Source organism: Syngnathus scovelli, chromosome 2 (genome assembly GCF_024217435.2).
Source record: "Syngnathus scovelli strain Florida chromosome 2, RoL_Ssco_1.2, whole genome shotgun sequence".
NCBI classification, from domain to species: domain Eukaryota; kingdom Metazoa; phylum Chordata; class Actinopteri; order Syngnathiformes; family Syngnathidae; genus Syngnathus; species Syngnathus scovelli.
Window position 1 is genome coordinate 7,612,095 of NC_090848.1, and position 22,616 is coordinate 7,634,710.

The 22,616-nt window shown below is 40.0% G+C and overlaps 1 protein-coding gene across 4 annotated transcripts in view; it reads left to right on the forward strand.

The window, feature by feature from the left end:
• Positions 1-22,616, forward strand: part of nkain4 (sodium/potassium transporting ATPase interacting 4) — a 31,812-nt gene that overhangs the window by 2,067 nt on the left and 7,129 nt on the right. For 2 of the 4 annotated variants that reach the window (XM_049755398.2, XM_049755397.2), the window contains exons 2-6: positions 8,402-8,539; positions 10,532-10,612; positions 15,661-15,861; positions 22,393-22,453; positions 22,556-22,582. In XM_049755398.2, coding sequence (XP_049611355.1) covers positions 8,402-8,539; positions 10,532-10,612; positions 15,661-15,861; positions 22,393-22,453; positions 22,556-22,582 — 508 coding nt within the window. The remainder of the gene's footprint in view (positions 1-8,401; positions 8,540-10,531; positions 10,613-15,660; positions 15,862-22,392; positions 22,454-22,555; positions 22,583-22,616) is intronic. The other 2 variants (XM_049755399.2, XM_049755396.2) reach the window with 1 other exon arrangement.

Genomic DNA, 22,616 nt, shown 5'->3' on the forward strand with positions numbered 1-22,616 from the left:
CCATATTGCATGTTTTTCCAATATCGTGCAGCCCTAGCAAGTGGTGAAGACAATCTCGTCTTCACTTACCAGGTCAAACGGGGGCAACGTTGATGGCTGCATTTGCAGCCATTCACCCTGTTTATATGTTGTCATGGTGGCTTTCATCCTTTGCGCCATGCTGCACTTGAATTGGCACATTAAGACGGATGGGCCGTTGAGAAGAAACCTTGTTTAAAGCTTGTCACAGTGTGACACACTGGGGTAAAAAGCGAGGATGGAGGCTTTTTCCTTTATAGTGCACCCAATCACTACAATCACACAGTTTAAAGGCCTACATCATAGGTGTCAAAGTCAAGTCCCCAGGGCCAAATACAGCCCGCCACACCATTTTACGTGGCCGCTGATTTTTCATCAGCCTCATGTCAATACTCAAATTATGAATGACACTTTATAAAAAAGAGATAACTAGCATTTTTTCCATTACCTTTCATCTTTTTAAAATATTTGAACGGTTTTACTAGTCTCTGATTTCAAAACTAATGCCCTTCCGGCGACTGATGCCGACCCCCTGTTGCGTCGGACTGAATGTTGGGAGTTGCGCTGGAAAAAATGATGAAAATACAGTGTAGCGGACAGCCAGGAACATTAACCATCACATACCTTCTGCTCACCCGTGAAATGTAATACCCTGCCACACCATCAGCGGTGGTAGTCATCATTTCTCATGATTAGAAAAAGACAATCAGAAAGCTCTTTGTTGGGGTGGAATATAAAAACATAAACAATTCTGCATTCTGCTATATTTTTATCCAGACAGACATTGTACGTCAAAATGTGAAGGTTAACGATGTGTAAAATGAGCAAAATTCTCAAGGCTTTCCAACACTTACTGTTTCTCCGCATTCATCACTTCCTGTTCTTGCCCTGTGCTCCGAATCGCTCGCAAACAACTCGTCAGTGTGATAAAATGATGCAACGTTACGACACCGATTCAACATGCTGAATCCGCCGAAAACACCCCCATAAATGTTTCCCAACAGGATCCGATGTTATGACGGTACACGTGTGTTTACCAGACAGTGCAATCGTTTCAATTAGGTGTGTGAAGGAGGGAAACTTCTAAAAAAGATAGGGCAGCAGTTCTCCAGGATCGGACTTGCCTACCCCCGATTTAAGGACACACCTGATCCCTCTTCACCCTATTCCCTCCTAGACATCAGACCTCATTAGAGAGGAGCATTTGTTAAAAGGTTTATGAAACTGTCAGCGAGCTGCCTAAAAAGTCCCCAAAGACTCCAGGAAACGGCTTTATTTCCCCTAAGGCACTATTTCGAGATGACCTGCCACTTCCTGTCTGCTAAAACGCATGTGCACGCTTGCAAATTTTTGATGAGTTCAAACTAGAATAAGGGGTCGCGTTAAACCTTGTGTGACCTTTCAAAAAGTAACCAGGTTGAGTATCTGTGTGCGCTCGCGGGAATATCCGTGCAAGTATGGGGGCCCCACTCTCCCTTTGAGGAAACCTATGCATTGGCAATGAACCAGACCATTACAGGCTCAAGTAACATTAACGAAACAACATAGACGGCCGCTCAGATGAAAAAATAGCTCCTGTGAAGCACCTCTTATGCTAATTATCTGAGAGCTGAGAGCTTTGATCAAACCTCTTTCGCCATCTCAGGCATCGTCTAATTGAATTGCGCTGCACTTTTTTTTCATCAGCTGTCCTAGCGCGGGGGACCCTACTCTCCACGACGGAAGCCAGCTGATAATGAGGCTATATTGATCGAGAAGCCTCCGTTCGCTCCTCGTCTTCAGCTTAGCTATTCCAAACAATAGGACTGGATCCTAGCAGAACCCCAAATCAACCCAGATAGTGGCCGGGTAGCTCGGGCTGCTTAATGATTTGTTTGTGCTCAGAGGAGCTCTTTTTATCCTAACGGTTGAACTAAAGATGACCTGGCATAAAAGCGTTGGTATTAGGAACTCAATCAGGATGCATTGCACTGCGAATGTCAGTGAGTAACCATGACATTGGTTGAGTGGAGATAATGGTCAGTCTGCAAGGATTGATAAAGGTTCCCTTTGCCTTTGTCATGGAAGGTTTTCAGTAAATTGTGTCTACTCATATGTCATCACAAATGTGAAAATGTGCAAATGTCATCAATTAATAAAAAAAAACATATTTTTTTCCACATTCAGGTGCTTCCTTCTCATGTGAGTCATTGGCACTGTTGCGCTCCCTAGTGTCAAGGAGGAGTATCAATACAATATCAATATTTAACTAGGTATTGATATTTCAAACACACCCCTATTCAGATTGATGCGGCTTCAAAGAAACCTCTACAGACTTAGCAGTGTAATCCAATTTTCAGTGAATGGCCTAAAATGAGTGAAAATACTTTTTTAAAAGAAGAGGAACTACTACCTCAAACACATCTTGAGAGCATGAGTGAAATGCAAAAATACACCATATGGCATATTATTTGATTCCTGACAAGCAGGTGTACGTGTTCCCGAGGCAGCCCAAGAAAGTCTTAATAGTCAGACAGTCCACTTTTCCCTCAGTTTTTGATGACAAACAGCAGCTAAATTGAGTTTGTAGTGAAAACCTCTGGGAGGGTTCAGCTCAAGTGCTTCCAAGAAAGTTTTCCCCCAATGAGGAAGATCCTGAATAGCATTGTCTCTAAAGGCTAGACGTTATCCTTTTGGCTTGTTGCCATCTCCCACACATTACAAGGGGTTTAGGCTGCGTTATCTCCCCCGCCTCACACAACCCAACGTGCTTCTGCTGCTAATGCTTTTGCTCAATAGAACGTTCATAATTGACGCTGAATATTCATCAGGAATTTTGGATGTCGGTCAATGTTTTGTTTCTCCAGCCACTCCGCTCATTTGCGAGTATGCTGGCAACTACATTCTGCTCTGTCCACAATGGCATCTAGCTCAAATTTGCTGTCAGTTGGATTTAGTAAGCAGGCCTTTGCAAATGAGAACATTATTGGTTTGCCACCATTAAGTTCACACAATGTTTCTCTGGACAGTGATTCATAGCATTTTAAATAGAATAAACAATATTTGTCTCCACTGTCAACCGTTGGCAGAGATATACAGCAGACCCATTGAAATGATCCAAACAGATAAGAAATGTGTCACGGGTGTTAGAGCTTTCCTGCCATTTAGTATGTTGTAGAATATTCAGAAGACTCTGAGCCCATTTCCGAATGAAGCTCAGGATTACCACCAACGTATGAAGAACACAGGTTTTGATTGTGTTTTTTTTTTTTTTTTTTTACTCATATGGCACAAAAACAAGCCGTTCTTGAACCCTAAGAAATTTTGTATTCCAAAACTTTCCTTTATTTTTTACTAATATGTGAATGGACAACATGGGTCTAAAAAGACCCGGCTGAGTTTATATTTTATATATCTTTGCAATAAATTAATTCCACCAATTAGTACTCAAGGAATTCCTCAATTTACTAGTTTTTGACGACCCCACAACCTTATTTTCATTTTTACTTTTTTACTTTTTGAACAAAAAACGTTTTTGTATCACTGCGACAGAATGTATGCATAAACCGTACATTAGTTTTGTATCAATTTGATGGTGCTTGGGGATGGATTTTTTTTTAGGCCCATTCCAATAATCAGTTGAAAAAAAATTGAATACATTTAAAACAAAATTTCCTTGAATAACATAACTTTGTTTTTGGTCCATTATCACTTAGAAAATTACAAAATCAAGCTATGAATTACATGCAAATGATTGATAATAGCACGGTGTTACTTTTGATGGGCTTTATCAGTCTAATATTTCCGATGGAAAACCACTTCCATTTTGGCAGGTCTTGTAGGTTGTCCTAGTTATATACAATACAGTACAGTGTGGGTCAGCATGAGTGCTCCCTTTGCCCTCTTTGTCAGAACATCGGTATTGTGTTCTGAGTGGCCTTGACCGAGGCGTTGTTGATTGCGTTACGCCAACACCCTCATCATCCTCTGTGGAACAAAAAGGTCTGGCCACTACAAGAGCAGCAGCACCAAATAAAGTTGATTGAACAACGGCCTGTAATGTGCATGTGTGTGTGTGTGTGTCACAAGCCAAGGTACTTAGCTATTCAATGAGCGGCTTGTGGGCCACATGTGGCCCAGAACCAACCTCCGAGTGGTCCAGCCTGCCTGAATTGAATTGCAACACTCGCGTAGCTTATCCACATTGCTGATGGTGTTGTTTTGAAGCGTGGCTAGCCGTGTTATAAACAGGAATAATGGCAAGATACTGTGGAAAAGAAACGTGTTTGTTACAACTTTGAAACGTGTGATTGACAATGAAAACTGCCGATATTGGTTTTCTCAGCTGCTTACTGGTCGACTAATGTGCAAAGATGGTGGTGGTCTTTCTGGGCTTCAGGCCTCTTTCAGCCTTGTCATAATTCTAATAACGTTTGTGTTCTTGGACAATACAATCTCTTTGTCTCTACCACTCTTGAGATGACCATTTACGTTTTTAACGTCATCAATTTACCAGGCTATTAATTTTGATGACCTTTACTGGGGAAATCCAGATTGTGGACGTCCATTCACAAGGTTGAATACGTGTGTGCACGTGTTTGTGTTCCACATCAATGACACCGCAATTTTCCTTTATAATGAAGATAAAACTCAACTCGTTTGCAAGCCCATTTGTCTTTTTCCATTTCAACGGGTGTTGTGGAGTGTCATTTGTTCTAGGGTGGCATCACAGAAATTGCTTTGGGAGCATCAGCAACCTTGACAGATTCTACTGTTGATGGGACGAATAACATTCATCCTCCTTCTATCAACCAATGATGGGGGCATTCAGCCGTGTTTCATTGGGAGTGTGTACTTATCATATGTGTTTCCATGATGTGTACTCAAACAATGCAGATCTACTTTTTATTCCATTAAATTGTTAACATTCTTAGGTAGTGGATAAAAACACTCATTGACTCACTCGTCTGGACTGTAGCAGCTGCTGCTAGCCATAATGAGAATTTTCTCTGTCACAGTTAAATTGCTGCCTGTTAATTGGGGTGAGTCGGGTGGAACTTTACGATTTTGGTTTTAGCCAAGATTCACAAGAGAGATTGACAGGCTGCTTTCATTTGATCGCTGTTGTGTGCGGGTTTATTCAGCACTTTGAGAATAACTACCACATTTGATCCGTCAAATAATCTGTGGTCATAAAATGAAAGCATTACATTGCATCTTTTGGTGTCAGATCCCAGCTTCTCTTGATGCAGCAACCTCTGACTTCTGCCACTTCTACATAAAATGACTGTTAAATAAACAAAAAAGAAAATTGTTAGGTCAAACAATCATTTTTGAAAATAAAACCAATTTAGCAAACAGGAAGTTACCCCGGACATTGTTTGGACCGACGGGAAGGCCATCAATATTTGACCGCTTCGGCTTTGCAATTTTTCCAAGCGTATTATTCCCACTTAGAAATGCTACCCAGAAATGAATAAATAGATAATTTTCTGTCCCCAGTTGCTGTTCAGCAGCAGTTTGAGAAGCTTTATGAGTGTCACGCTGCTGCAACGTATACAACTATTTACGCTTCAGGTTGTTGAGCATCATAATCATCTGCTTGAAGCCTGAAGAGCTTTTACCTAGCCTTACGTGAACAATGTCAAATGGGAAGCTATGGGTAAGAGAATGATAGGCTTATAAAAACTGGATAGTCTTCACTGTCAAATGATGCATGATGGTCTCATATTTGTCTGAATTGATACCTGAAACAAAATACAGAAAGAAGACACCATGTATTTGCCTCGGAGGACTACGTACACGAATATACCTGAGTGATCCAGCGATCCATAAAAATGATGGAATCGTTTAGATTAATCCATCAGTGCATCCTCAGAGTTGGTTCTAAGCAATACAAGTAATGATAAGAACGAGCCGCAATCAGCCAGAGAGTCCAGTTGATTTACTAAGTAGTATTCAAGTGAAGTATTTACAGGAGGAATGCAATGTGTGGGTGACAATCCTCATCATGCACACCCAAACTAAAACACCAAGAACTTGCCTGCCTCCAGGGAGTCATTTGTGTACGATCAGGCGATCCATCCGTAGGAGGCTTTTACGGGCCACTTTGTTGCCGGCTTACAACTCATGGAAGAGTGTCGGTGATCAAATTCCACCCCACTCCCTGGTAATCTGCTTCCTCAGAGATGTTAGCCATACGGACATGAATGATGGTGCGTGAGTGAGATCGTTCTATCCCCAAGATTGATTGCCGTCATCTCGATGGACTATTGAGTTAGTGGCGATCTGAGAGTCTTACGACAGTATTGAGAGGAGAATTTGGCATGCGTGCACACCTCTCTCATGCCTGTACACTTGTATATGTCACAACCAATCTTTTCAATCTTCTTACACTATTCCAGACAAACAGACCAAAACCAGCTAATGAATTTTGCTGAACTGGACTTTGGTTGTTGTTTTTTTGTTTCTTTCATTCAAACTTTGAATGGCTTTTTTTGCGTGCACCTTCAAGTTCTAGTTTTGTTAGCGAGAAAATCTGTTTGTAGCCTTCATATTTTTCCACACTGATGACTTTGGATGAATGACTTATTTTGATGTGAATAAAAACTCAATTTAGAGGTGTAACGATTGAACCAACTACTCAATTATCAAATTAATTGATGATTTTTTTGATAAATCGATTAGCCGCTTTCCGAATCCTCAAAATTCCAGCCTCTCAACAGTAGATATCTTTTGATTTCTTTAGTACTCCATGAAAGCAGACTTTTTATCATTGTGTTGAATCCAAATAAGTTAGTTGTAAACATCTGCTTTTCCGAAAGTGATCAATGAATCCTAATTAATTCATGTTTGTGTTTTAGCCCATATGCGCCGTCAATTTAAAATAACGCCCTGGTTTTGAATACAGCGATGGAAATTAAAACTAATAAAATAATTAACAGATTAATCGATTATTCAAATAATTGTTAGTTGTGGCTTTAATTAAATTAAAAGCTCCCAATGTGAACGCATCATTCCTTAGGATCCTAGTTGCACCCTGTCTGCTGACCTCCATAATCCACACAAAGATGTTGGAAGCCGGCTCTTCATCCAACCGATAGACAGAATTTATTAAGAAAGATGGCGCTCAGTCATTCTTTGTTAACCTGCAATCTATGAGTTATCTTGCTTTGTCTGTTGCATACCTTGAACATTTTCTCCTAACTTTTCAATTCCGATCAGCCCATTTTGCCCTTGTCAGTAGAGTGGAAGCTATTACGTTGGGGTGAGCAGCTCCACGGTTTTCATTCTCATTGTGGCGGTCACTCACTTTGTTCGTTGTCACTACCCACTGCGTCTGAGAATTGATTGCTCTCGCTTTCTATGCGGAGGACTGTTCACTCTTAATTATCACACTCTATTTGATAATGTCCCCTATTCTGTCTATCACAAGGTCTCATTGGGTTGCCTGGTAACATTTCCATTTTAGTAAGAGGAGCCTGCTCGATTGTGTAGAATATGTGTGCATGTTACTCATGCGCTGGTGTCAGTGGGGCGAAGTTCCCTCCCTCCCCTCCCCTCCCCATCCATCTTCAAGTGTGTGGCTGAAAATGACATGTCAACACAAACTCAAACACGTCGTTTCAGGCTCTCACAAACACACACATGCGTGTACGCACAAATTGGCAGTGCAATGGAATCAAAAGGGAGATGGAATCCTAATTAAATGGTTTACGTTCTTCACCCGCTGTTTTGACTTGATGCAAACAGCAAATCCCTGCTGTCATGAGCTTTCAAATTGCTTTGCTCTGCCTCCAAGGAGATTGGGTAGAGTTTTGGGACAGTGGGAAATGATGTAAATGATACAAAATATTAAATGCAAAAATGTACGAATGGAGTATGTCATGGGAGCTTTGAATGTTTTGCTCTCACTGTAGTGGATTTCGATTACTTGTATGTGTGCATGCTGTTCATGCATGTGGAAACAATGTATGCCAGCTTGTAGTTTATTAAACGCCTAAGCTCCCTGTGGCGATATATTTGTCTCACCTCCCATGAAGTTTTATGCTTCTAAGAGGCTGTTGGCAGGAAGAGGAAATGGTGGAGCTTCTCTTTAGCTCAGTAGTAGATGAATCAATACATCTGCCATTGTTTATTTTATTCAACTTCAAGTCTGTGCCTTTGGGGCACTCCCACTGTTGGAGGAGAATCACTCAAGCCACTCCGCCAGATTGGCTCAGGGTTGGATTGTCGGCCAGTTGCCGTGAGCCTGAGTAGAAATGGTTTTCAGTCGATGAGACAATAACAGCGTGTGTGTGTGTTTGTGTGTGTGCCTTCCCAAACCCAAAATGTTCCCAGGTGCAAGAAATGCATTATGCTTTTAAATCTAATGTGTTTCTCCGTTCTTCATATTGCTTTGCAGGTTCTGGCTCTAGAACGGCAGGTCTTTGACTTCCTGGGTTACCAGTGGGCGCCCATCCTAGCCAACTTTTTCCACATCATCATTGTCATCCTCGGCCTCTTTGGCACCATCCAGTACCGACCGCGCTACATTGTGGTGGTGAGTTCTTGTAACTGACAGCATATTCACATATCCCAGTTAATCTGGACTATTTGAACAAACTAATTGGATAAAATTCTTCCTTGTGGGTTTATTCTAATCAGTATTCTGTCTGCTGGCTATTATACCTCATTACAATTCTTCCCAGGCTTGATACACTGTGAACAACTGCATTAGACATCTGTGTCAGATGGATAAAAAAAACAAAATCGAGTTAACACGTAGATGACGCCATCATAAAGGGCTTCTCAATTATTTTCTTTTATGAGGAAGAAGAAAATATTTTCCAACTCCCAACTTTCCTCAATGACTTTAAATCGTATCATTTGTCTATAAAATCTGCATATTATAGTATCTTAATTAGAATGTAACCTGGATTTACATGCGATGCCCCGTTGGCATAGCACCGCACCCCCACTATTTGAGAAGGACTGCGATCAACGGTTCTATCATAAAATACGAGATAACTTGAGCTTGGGAATCAATGACTTAATTTGGATTAAAAAAAAACCCTCATTAATTCCATAGTTAGAAAACTTATGATGTAGATAAACCTTAAGTCTTCCGGAATTACTGTTTAGGGCAGGGGTGTCAAACTCTGGCTCGTGGGCCAAATGTGGCCCACAGTGTAATTATATTTAGCCCGCTAAGACAAATTCTGCATCGACTTTATGTGTCAATACTAACATTATAAATTTTCTTCACTAATAGAGATGGAGATTCATCTTTTTGAAAAACTGAACAGTTTTTACTAGTCTCTGATTTCAAAACTAGTTATTCATCATGGTCTGCAGTATCGAGCTGTCCCGAGACTCGCACCAGGCTGCAGACTGCTGTAGTAGGGAGCAGATACACCGATGACAAAAATCTTCCTAATTTTCCCAACCCAAAATCAGCAATTATGTGTCTAGGAGTGAAATGAGTCCTAAAGTAATTTGGGTCCCTCAATTAAAAAGAGAAAAAAATAACTCGGGAAAGGTGAATTGTGTTTATAGTCACGAATGTTGTCACGGAATGAATTAAACAAAAATGTCAAAGCAGCCCTTTTATTTTGGTACAAATGCCAAAGTTTCCTTTAGGTTTGTCTCTATTGTGCACATGCAGACTGTCAGCAATTCTTGCCCTTGTTAGTTTTAGTTTATTTTCACCTTGCATTATACGACAACTGACACATGGTGTTTCCTTCATCAAATGTCCTTTCTAGTGTATAATTTTCCGACACCCTTCAGTCATTGTATCTGTGGTAATTTGGTCAAATTAATTAATAAAAGTGGGTTAGGCGTGGGTGGGGCTGGGGGGGCTCATCACAATTCTGGACAGCGAAGGTCATTCTTGGTGCACAAATCATCACTGTAATAACCATGCACAGATTCACTGGGAGGATAGGGAAGGGACTAAATATTCAAAGGCACATTGTTTTGATAACTCATTTAAATTTCTATAGACATTCAACAGCTGCTACTATAAAGCAGACAATTGTAATGTCTATGTCACAATTAGGTTTAAAATACTTAAAAAAATGTCTTTCTTAGTCACAGGATTAAAACCTTTGTAAATCAGATGAAAATTGGTTTACAGATGTGACCTACATAGAAGATGACTAGGAATGCTTTACCAGCAATTCTGGGAAAGAAATACTTTGCATGATAAGAAGAGGAAGCTGTTTGACGCAGAATAGGGAGTTGAACAAGTCAGGACATTTTCATGATTCAATGTGTACGGTATGTTTTCACCAAAGCACTGTTTATCTGTCTACATTTCCTGACACATTATTAACACATCACACAGAATGAGTCAAAACAGTTTATTGACGTCACGTTGAGAACTTTAATTTCTTTTGTACCTTGAGGTATTTCTAAAGATAGTGTATCAATCAAGGGAAACATAGTAGATGAGTTAAACGTTTATAACAATAGTGTATCTCGTTTTGATGGTGGCTATAAAAATTAAAGGTGTTTATTTGTGCATGTAACATTGATGTCCTCCCTTCAGTACGCCGTTTGGGTGGCTCTCTGGGTGGCCTGGAATGTCTTCATCATCTGCTTTTACCTGGATGTAGGAGGGTTGTCCAAGGTGAGACTTTTAGCATTGACAAGTACACGGACCAGCCACAACATTATGACCACTGGCACAGTGTAATGATTGTTACACTCCGATTTCTTCCTAATATTTTAAGATGGTTCTCTCTCATCCAACTTATTTGGATAAGCAAAATATTAGCTCAGTATACATGATGTGGTGAAACTTTACTTTTAATTCTTACTCTTGTAAAGGCAGAAAAATTGATGCAATTCTTTTTCTTTTGGATTTCATAATAACCTTTGAGTAATCATTGGGTTGTGACTGGTTAGTGTCTGTCATCTGTTGCATGTGTTATGTTTGAAACCTCAAGAGAGAAATGATCCAACATCTTAAGTTTAGTCAAACAGCTCTGATTCAATTATTTTTTAGCAGTAATATTTCTAGACAAGCTAGACACAGCAAATTTTGGCTTCATCTATTTGTTTCTGTTGGTCTGGCGCTCCAAAGGTCGCTAGACGACGCACAAATGCTGAAAAAACATCGGCAAATTTCTACCTATAAGCAGATAACCCAAGCTATACAGTGTTCAGTTGGGAAGTCAAAGCTATAAAACTAAGAGGACAGGTTCAAATGCTGTTAATGACAGAAGAGAATTTGTGCTCAGCTCTGTCCTCTCTGGGGATTCAAGTGCAAAGACAAGCATTTAGTTTTATGTTCTCTTATAATCTCTCCACATTTTTATTTGTCGTGTTTTAGGTGACACGTTGCGACAGAGGTGTTGTAAACTTTAAAAGGCATAATTGAGTGTTGTCAATTTTTTATGACCGCGAAACATTATTTTTTCAACTTAAATGTGATGCACTCCACCAGATGCCAGTTTTACAACCTCAAAGCTGCTCGAGTTAATACCAGTACGTGTGGTTTGTAATAAATACGTCACGTGCCCCCCTACTATACACCAACAATCACTCAAAGCTGTGATTCACTGAAATTTTGAACTACTCATAATTCCTTCCACCTTGACCAAAGCCTCTGTTCCTCTGGGGGTAAAACAGCCCCTGGTCACAATGATAACTGCTGTTCAAAGTGCTTACTCCCGCAATGCTTCACTGTATTTTGTGGCGACGTGCTGTGATTGCACCAAACAAACATTTTGGAATCATGTTGCTTTTGCACCAATTAGACCATGGAATTGTCAGCCCATAACATATTTTCAACACATAAATATATATATATATATATATATATATATACACACACACACTCATATACGTGTATATCATCTATCAGATTTTCCCCAAAAATAATATTAAGTTCAAACCTGACTTTTAAACATGAGTGTCAACTTTTTATAACCATTGTAGTATATAAACAGTCATCCATGTCCTTAACATCTCTATCCCCCTAATATTTGCTGAAATATTTCCCCGTCCCACTTTTTATCCTCTCCTCCCAAATAACATAATCTCCACCCCTTCCTCACATAGATGTGTTTTTTGCCCAATTGTCTGCCTGACCATTGACAATAATTAATACAAGCAGCCAATCTCACACTTTCTCAGACACCCAAAATGAATTTCACAATCACCTTTTTCAAGCACTGGTAGATCTGCCATTGTGTGATGGACCTCCCATCCATCACGTATCTCTTCACTCCACTACGTGCGTCTCTTATGAATGTGTTTTTGTGTGTGCTGTACAATGGAGCGCTTAGGGGCCAGCTGCTCAGGAGTGAGCCTGGGCATTAACCCAACAGATGGAGCCAGCCTGGGCTCCCATCCTCGCATATGGTGGCCAGGAGTAGAGTTGGCTAATGGAGCATGGACACACAAACACTTGGCACACACACGTACACTTAACACACAGCTTTATTTGAAACCCCTGACACATTTTATCATGAGACAGTGGCGGCTAATTCAGTCAGACCCTCCTTGCACAATCTTGACAGGACAGTTTGAAAGCGTGTGTGTGTGTGTGTGTTGTATTAAGCAAGTCAGAGCCTTCAAGCAGGGGGGAGGTCATATGGTGCATGGTCCGTCACCTTCTATTGATCCTATCTTGTCCCCTGTGGTGCAAGACTGACTAACAGACAGGCCCCTGCTTCTCTAAACAAACCTTTGACCAACACGGTGATCCTCTTTTCTCATTTGACTTTATCTACACGTTCTCATATTGATGGCATATGAAAACATCATCGACTGATGTCAGTGTAATAAAGATAATGAGTCCTGTTTCCCCCAAGCAAGAGAATTGATTGTTATGACACCTTTAGCTGATTCATCACATTAATTATTGTATCAGCAGATGTGGGAGGAAGCAATCTTACGGCCATAAAAAAAAACAAGAATTCAGCTACTGTTTCTTGTTGCTGTTATTTAACAGAGCAATGTGAGCTTCTTTACGCAACATTTTTTATGTAAAATTAAAAGCAACAAAATATAGATCAAGTTAAAGGTGCAGGATCTCATCCCGAGCCAGAGACGGCACTTCAATCTTTTTCTGAGTGACTATCATCGCTTCGTTTTAGACGTGCTGAGTCTCATCCCAACCGTTTCACACTTGGCTGCAAACCACTCAAGCGAGATTCGAAAATTGCCGCTTACAGCACCACATCGTTTCAAAAAGCAGATACACAAACCAGCGAATCCCTTCAACGTCTGTTACTAGAACTTCGGTGACGAGGACGAACCTTGAATCTCTGAGATCAAATTGATTTGTGCCTTGTGGCAAAAAAGAAAAGCCACGTGAATGTCAACAGCTGGAGTGCGCCATCATAGAGAGTATCCTATGCTTGTTTACAGAAGCTTCCGAGCACAATCAATGACTACTCTTCACTATTGGTGTTCTCATTCTCCTTTGCCTTAACACCTCTCTCAAATGTTAGAATTTAAAGAATATGTGTTTGTTGTTGAGGGTTGCATGAGATAGGAACAAATTAAGTGTGTGAAAGTGTGGGGTTAATGGGATGCTTCTCGAGAGCATGTGGCTCTGTTAATAATGCATGGCTTGTCACGGTGGGGCACATGGGAGGTTGGATCACCAAAGTAGAATATTGACTGGTGTAAGCATCTATACGTGCCGGATTAAATACCTGCTGATTAGACATCATAAGACCATTGAAGAGCCTCATTTCGAGGTGGCTGACTTTGAAATTGCCCAGCGTGGACTATTTGTTTGTTTGATGCCCACATCCTTACTGGTCAAGGTTTGTCTAATACAGCCAACCTCCTTTGCATGGGATACGGACCCGACCGGCCTGCAAATAGTGAAAATGTGCATTTATGTAAATGCAGATCATTTATATGCAGGTGGTGGGATATATTCAGATTCCAAATGTTCTGCAAAAATATGCAGATAAACGTTCAATATTCATTTCCACAAAAACAAGGAGAAAATGTGTGTGTGTGCAAGAAACCCGCCTCCAAAAACATCCATTCATCCATCTATCCATTTTATGAACCGCTTCTCCTCATGAATACGCTGGAGCCTATCCCAGCAGACTACGGACTGACCAGGCGGGGGGCACCCTGAAGTGAAATATTTAAATAATTTAAATTTATTTAAAACTATTTTTTTATTTCTTTATTTATATAGAGGACCAAATAAATCTGGGAATATTTATCTGTCAAGATGCTGGAATTTTGAGTATTTAGAAATTGCAAGTCGTAAAAAAAGTGTTGATTTCACATTTAATTATTTTCCAATTATTGGATTATTTGTTGCACTTCTACTCCATCCATTTCATAAAACCCCACTTCACAAAGATAGCATGTTATATCTGTTTTTCTTTTTCGTGAAGTTGTTGCTGCTTCTTCTTCTGCCTCCTCATTTGACCTTTTCCCTTTTCAGAAGATGCTCACCAAAGCCTTTTTACAGATTTTTGAAAGCTTGCAGGCGAACCTTTTTTTATTTATTTTTAAATACCAAATCACTTGACTAAAATGAAACCCTTTTCTGACTAATGATCAGTAACATGTCTCTCCGTTCTGCTCTGTACCAAATGTCTTGCGGTCCAGTGGTACGGGACCGCTGACCTAGATGACTGTTTGAATGGTGAGATTGAATATGTGCTGATTTGAAGGCAGCTACAACTCAATCATCTTGTGTCGGGTAGCATTTAAAATCAATTGTGTGTCCTTGCTGTAAGAAATACAAGAAGCACTTTTAATTCACCCCCTAAGGCCTGGTACACAAAAGAAAACACTAATCAACAGTAAATTGAATCAGCAATGGCCTAACTATAATTTTGATGCTGATTTTATAAAATATATCTACATTTTCTCATGCACATCAGGTTTTCTGAGATACTGTATTTGATTTTTTTTTTTTTGTTCTTAAGTTAAAAGCTTGCGCAGTACGAATTTTACCATACATTATAATTTATAGCTGACGTTTCAGAAAGGATTTTGAAAAGAATTCCTTTTGCTAACCCTAAATTTATTAATAATTCTCAATCAATTACAACAATCATCAGATTTCTTTTGTTTTGTTTCATAAAATGATTTTTGTTTGATTAAAATTGGGTCCAAGGTATGTTAAGTGAATTTATCCTGATAACAGGGTCCAAAACAGGTCAAGCAGACAATCTTGATGTCACGGTCGGGTGGAGCATGGAGCAGGACGACCAAGTGCAGCTTGGACCAGGGTTTATTGGTGAACTCAAAAACGGCAACCTAACAGACTCGGCAACTGACATGACCTAACAAAACCTAACAACGAGACTGACCAAAATGACGTGAACCAAAATGACAGGGTGACATTACCAATGACAGCAACTGGAACCAAAAAGACATCATGACGTTAACACATAACATACCTCCAGCACCGAACGACAGCAATCAATGATCCGACAGGGAGTGAGGGCAGACAGGACTTATATACACGACAGGTAACGAGAGGCAGGTGGGAATAATCACACTGATCATGGGCGCACAGGAGGGGAGGGGCGAGCACACAGACAGAAACCAAGACAACAGACACATAGTGGAGCAGTTGGGGACGAGACGTGACACTTGAATATTAATTTACAATCAAATATCATTGTGTTGCATGTAGGAAACAAATGATGTTGCAAATTTCCCCAATGTTTTTTTTTCCAGGACAGTGACCTGCTGACGTTTAATATCTCAGCCCATCACTCGTGGTGGAGCGAGCATGGGCCAGGTTGTGTGAGGAGAGAGATGCCACAATCTGAAGGGGTCTTCACCACTGAAAGCCACTCCTACATCACTGTCATGGGCTGCCTCATGGACTACCAGTACATTGAGGTCATGCATAGTGGAATGCAGATCTTGGCAGCTGTGAGTATCAATATGCACTTCCCAGTCATGTGTCAAATTGTTGACATCAACCTCTGTCACAATTTAGTAAATTCCATACTTCGCAAATATAGATACTATCTGTACTATTGGTCAGACCACACATGTGGGTGTTATTCTAAACAAATGCTCTCCCTTTCATCTCCCAAAACGATAATGTGGTGCAGGCTCAGCGTGGCAACAACAAGCTCGTGCAGAAATGATTTTTTGATGTCATGGGAAGGTAAATTATTTGCATAATGCTGCTCTAAGCTCATTGCTGGAACATTTTGTCCTATCTCTTTCGTGTTTGAAACACAGAGCAGCCACTCAAATGAGCAACGAAATAGAAAAGAAAGAACGCAAGGTTTTTAGTTTTAGCAAGAGGGCTTTTGAAGATTTCTATGAAATATTTAGGTGGGGCTCCAGGGATGGTCGTTGGTGTGATTTCACTGCAAAATTAATCTGCTGGCTAGTAATCACCGTCTGCTCAGATTCTTGTGTTTCACAAGATGCTGATGATGACAAACAATCCTGAAGAGGGGCTAATTCCACTTGGCGCAGGTGGAACAGTAGTCATCGCTCAATTTAAATGAGCAGATTTGATCCCCATTGTTCAAAGTCACCTGGGATAGGCTCCAGCTCACCCATGACCCTCATGAGGATTACTATAAGCGCTATAAAAAATGAATGTCTACGTATATGGGAATGTTCGCCCTCCCCCACGCTGCTTTAAAATGTTTCATCTTCCAAAAAATATGTACTCTGATACATACTTTTATTGAATGCCTTTTTATCTTAACACCCTCATGCCCGTGAGATGCTTTTCTTATTGGTTAAGTCAGCTGCATATGTTATTATTCTTTCACCACTGTGTGCCTTTTTGCTCCTTTGTGTCATATTCTTTGTTAAATAAAATATGTGGCATAAAAGACAAGTTTTATGGGGAGGAGAGAGAGCAATGTTCATGGCGGAAGAAGGGATGGAAAAGATACCAGGGATGTCAATAGTTGTTTTTATCTGCCTATGTCACATTTACGTTAGGATGACAGTTCTCTTAAAACGATTAAGTGCACGGAAACACACGAGAGTGAATTAACACATCACTGTAAATTCATTTTTATTCAGCGGCAGCCATCATGAGATTTTTCCAGCGAAAGCTGATTATGCACATTTGTCACGTCTGCCTCACTCCCTTGTTCCATTGCTTATTTCCTCTTTTTCTCCTCGTCCCACCCTGCACCGTATATCAGTACAGCCTATCTTCCTGTCTCATTTTCCCATCCGGATGTCAAACCATTTGACCTTCACGTTTGTTAAAGCCTGTCTATGAAGACTGTGCACTGAACTCTCTGAAAACCACTTTCCCTCTGTCGTTATCATTTCTCCTCTCGGGCAAGGCATTTTTAGGCTATTCACCAATCTGTGTTAAATTGAGGCCTGTCTAATGGCTCCTGAGAGCTCTGCTAGCGAATACAGTCAGGTCTATAAATATTGGGACATGTACACAATTGTCAGCTTTTTGGACTTGATATGAAATGAACAAGATACGTTTTAACTGCGTTAATTTGACGATAGCCGTGTCAAATTTAATCAGTTAATCGATAACAAACCGATTGTCAAATTAAGCGGCACGTATTTTAATAGATGCATGAACATTTGTTGACAGTCCAAATCTGATTTCAGCCTCTCCAAACTAATCATTTTCTGATTTCTCAAAGCTGATTTATCTTTTGTGTTTAATCCAAATAGGACATGTGCAAACATCGGGATTTACTTAAAAAAACAATTGCCGTCAATCTATCTTGAGTGAGATTGCTTAATTGTTGTGTAATTGTTTTTTAATCGTTTAATATCGTTTAATACAAATAAAATTGTATCATAGTCATCAGTGGATGGAATAATCGATAGACTAATCGATTCTAATAATATTTGATATTGACAGCTCCATTTAAGGGTACCCAAGTCAGCTGATCAGTGGAAGAATTACACGTTTGTTTATGTTCCTCTCACTTTTTAACAGACTAATAGTGGCACAAATAAAGAGTTAAGAATTAAACTTTTAAGACTTTGTAATACTTGGTTGGCAATCATCAATCGGGTCCTGTGATTGACTTGACCATTACATAACGTTCAACTTCTTTGCCGTCAAAAACTCTTTTGTTTGCTTTCGCACAATGCTTGGCGTGACTGTCCATCTGCACTATGAAGCGTGATCCAATCAGGTCTAAAGCATTTGGCTGAATAGGAGCAGCTATAATTGCCCAAAACATTCCAGAATGCGCCATGCCATCATGATTCATTAATACAACGGAAGCAGGTTTATTGGTCGCATGCCTATGGAACAGCTGTTCAACCAATTGCAAAAGTGGGAGGCACATATACAAACGGATTTCATTCCAACACCATTCACCTGATCTGGGTATCAACACCGCAATGTCACATGAGGACGGATTTTTGACTAAATCGCAGTAGTGAGTGTTCTGCCCAAAGAGAGGAGAAAGGAAAAAAAAGACTTGTGGCAAATATGTCTCCAGCAGGAAAGTTGTGTCATCAGAGGTTTCTTCCTTTTTTTCATGTCTCTCTCAGAAGTGTCCTCTTTCCCTGTCCCCTTTCACCCACTCGGCCTGCGTGTGGATTCTTTGAGCGGTGCTGCATTTGAAGACAAAGCCCTGTTTTGTTTGCCAGTGCAGCTTTCTTTGTGTAGTGCAGGCTCTCGTGTCAATGAGGTGTGTTTTGGGTTATTAGCATACCATGCAGTTATTAGATGTGAAAGATGCAAATGAGGTCGTGCGCATGTGTTTGTGCCCTTGCATGTGTATTTTGACAGTGGAAGGGCTAGTAAAAAAAAAATCAGGTGGGTGTGGTCTCTGCAGACTATCTTTCTTGTTTTATCATGTAGCGCTCAGCTGCGCACACACATAAACATCTCATTTTCAAGGGGGAAGCCTTTGCCTCATTGTTAGGCTGGGCCCGTGTAATTAACCCGAGAAGACATCTGCAAAACCCCCACGCTTTGGTCTCTTAACAGCTATTGCTCTATTTTACCTTGAACGTCATTCGCGGTGCTGAGCCATAATCAATAATGTGTAGACTGATACAGATTCCCATCATCACTAATATTGTGAGCATGCTCACTCACAAAAAAAAAACATTATCTGTTGGGAGTTGTATGATGTGCTGTATGTCATTGACGTAGTAATCCCCTAATCTTACCATTTTATTGTATTATTTACTTAAAGTCCCTTGACAGTTTTTTGTGGGGGTCAGGGCCAGCCCGCAAATAGTGAACGAATGAGATCAGAACATATTATTCCAATATAGAAGCAAAGAAGATCAGAACATATTATTCCAGTCCTAGAGGCTTGACACTTGGTCCTCCCCGATCACACGTAGGAAAGATTTGCAAATAATGTTATTGAGCTATAAGTCACTCAATGGTTAATGTTCTGCTTAAGAAATGCTAATTAAACTTAAACCCGGTAGCGCTCTGAGGTTAGCAGACTCATGTGGTGGCCAGAGTTCAAAGCAAATGTAGTGAATCAGCATTTAGTTTTTATGCTGCGTGCAAATGAGATAAGCTGCCAATGCAAATGAAGTTAGCCCCAAGTAAAAATGCTTTTCCAGGTTGGAAATTGTGCTTTTTTTCCCTGCCATACCTATAATTAAAGCATTTCTATAAACATTTTTTTAAATCTTGTTCTTGCGCTGTATGTTCTTTCGTAAATTCAGTAAAGTTTTTTTTTATTTCATTAAGTTGGTTTTAAATGTCTTAAGTCTTCAAAAAAAAAACTTCAACAAAACAACCAAAGAGCTGAAAAAAAACCCCATGGTTTAATTTAGTTATAACACTCAAGCTACCACAAACTTCAACTTTATTTATTATTATTTTTTTTGTATTGCTTTATATTTGAACATCTTTTTGAACAAAGCAAGCGAACCACACATTTTCAAATCAATTTATGATCATTCCATAAACGAACACCTCAAATGGAGACGCATCTTATTTTGTGCACTCGGCCAGATTCACGATGTAGCAGAAGCATCCACTTGTACACTGAAGAAAGTAGCAATCATAGTTTCAATGCCTGATTGATTCATTTATGTTAGAAACTTATGTACGTCTGGTCAACATTGAAAACGTCTAGAGCCTTTTCTGTTAGATGAAATTGATTTATGCCTTGTGGACACATTTTCATGATTGAGTGTGCGCTATGGAAATGTAAAATGGCATTTTGAGCTGGTCTATTCACCAACCCTCATTAGCCTTTGCAGATACACTTAGCCCTTTTTTTTTTTTTTAAACCAACTCACATTTAGCCCTTTTCTTACGGGCCAATGTAATGTATGTGCAGCCTTCTTGGAACCAAGGGAGTCTTTGGTCTTATATTTTGTGCACGCTGCTCCACGACGTCGCCAGTTGACCTGCAATTAACCTGAACCTCCAACAATTATCGTTGGGAAGATGAAGGAGAAGCAGATAAAGACAAAATAAAATTATATAGTCATGCTGAATTTTTAACTAGCAAGTAACCAAATACTATTTAAGAATTATTGTCTGATTTTGATTCCGTGTGACTGTTATAGTGCACCAATTTTATATGCCATATTTACCTTTTGGAATTCCAAATTGCAAGTGATTCATCTACATGACCCATATTGCATCAACTACAATCTTTCCTTTTTTTGGAGAAATCGGAAAGGCCATAGTCAAGAGGTTTTGGGGTGTTGGAGAATTCAGGTCTGAGGCAAGCAAAGTGCTGCTGGGAAAATTGTCCATTTAATATGTTCAAATTCATAGCGTTTGTGACTCAAAATGTTGAAACACCAGGAAGCTGGCCCACTATCATCTTTGTGGAAAGAAGATGAAGCGGCTTCTTTTCAAGATTAGGATGTGAAGTGATTCTATAGCTACATGCTGAACATGCTGAATTAACTTTCACCCTCAGTGCTTTTCAACAAACATATTATTTTAATTGGACACTGTCTGGGAAGCGTTGTTAGACTCTGCCTTTTCTCCACTATGAGTGGGTTACATTAACATTGAGAGTCTGGATGTTTCTTTTTTTTCCATCTTATACGCCACTAACAGCTTAAGACCTTTGGAAACTGTAACATTATTTGGGGGTCTTGTATTGATGTCGGTAAGCAGCAGTAGAGCGTTATAAGGTTATATGGCAACTTTGTTAACTCAAGAAATACGATTTATTTCATGTCCTAAAAAGTAGCAACTTGAGAGATTTGACGATTCAGCTCAACAGTGATGAACCTTTAAAGACTACCGCATCCATGTGGCAGAATAAATTTGGAATGTTTTAAAGGGAGTGGGAGAGATAGACAGGATTAAAGTCTGAGGTGCAAATGCAACATGAACAATTTTCACCTGCGTTGAGCTTTGGCTCTGGAACATTTAAAATGCGTTGTTTTGACATGTGCCAACTCCCATGCCCTTCTTTTTTGGCCCTTTTGCCAACTTCTGTGCATTTATGACTGCCATGCGCTTTTCCTTGTTTGGTGTGCCAGTGTGGAAGGAGGGCAGCTTGCCCAGGGCTGTTTTAATTGGCATGACAGAAGGCCAAATGATGGGTGAAGACACGCTGTCTCAGTCTCCGTCGCTCGCTGGCTCTGTTTCACAAGCAATGACAGCCATCTGCCACTTTGAGGGATCCTCTCAGTGTGCATACAGTAAATTATTAGCTGCAGTCACTTGTGGGCTGTCTGGTATGTTTCCATGTGGACTGTTCAGTTTGTGCACACTGCCATACCCCCTCAACAAATAGAAGACTTAAGTCATTGATCAATATATGTATGAGTCAATTCTGCCATCATTTCTAAGAAAGAAATCATTTTCCCCGGGGGGGATCTGTCACATCGGACTAAGCCCCCAGACAGTGAAATTAAAAATACATTGGTGTTCATTCAGCAAAACTGTCTGATAACAATTATTATTGTTATATAATCATGATTATTATCGGTCTAAAATCAATTCAATTAAATCGTACGACTTACAAATCTGTTATTCGTTTTTTCTAATCATTGACAAACAACAGGGTCGTTAAAAACACTCTTAATTGTGGTGTGTCAAATTCCGAAGACATTTTTCACGTTACAAGGAGTTAAATCTTAACCAGTTCTTGTGAATCAACTTACACAATAGTTCCTATTTGTTGCTATTCAGAAAGTTATGTCCACAAATTATTGTCTCTGTGTCGTCTGTGTTTGGCATGTTGTCCTTTTCCAAGAACAAAACAAACATAATTAAAAACAAACGCAGGGTGATTTTTTTTTTTTTTTTTAGGTCAGAAACACTGATTAGGTGCTTAATGACAAAATCACTTTCACACGTCCCAGTTGATTATTTACTGACCGGCGGAAACAACATAAAGAGGAGTTGCATATTTTCAAACTAGAGACACTCTACTGTGCATGGATTTAACGATGAGTACTATTTCTTTCCGTCAGTGAGTAAACATTTGCTACTTTTGTGTCAAGATGCTGTTATTTAACCTGTCTCGTCTCCTTCTGTGTTCACAGCTCCTCGGCTTTGTGTACGCCTGCTATGTTGTCAGCGCCATGACTGAAGAAGAGGACAGCTGTGAGTATAGTCAGACTCCCGAATGCTTTCCACTTTCCTTTCACCCACCTCTCCCAAACTCCGTGCCTACTGGCTTCGCTCTCTCTCTCCATACTTACCCAGACGAGCCAGGTCTTCACACCTCCTTTGGTATGTCATCTCGTTTCAAGCTTTTCTTCCTTGC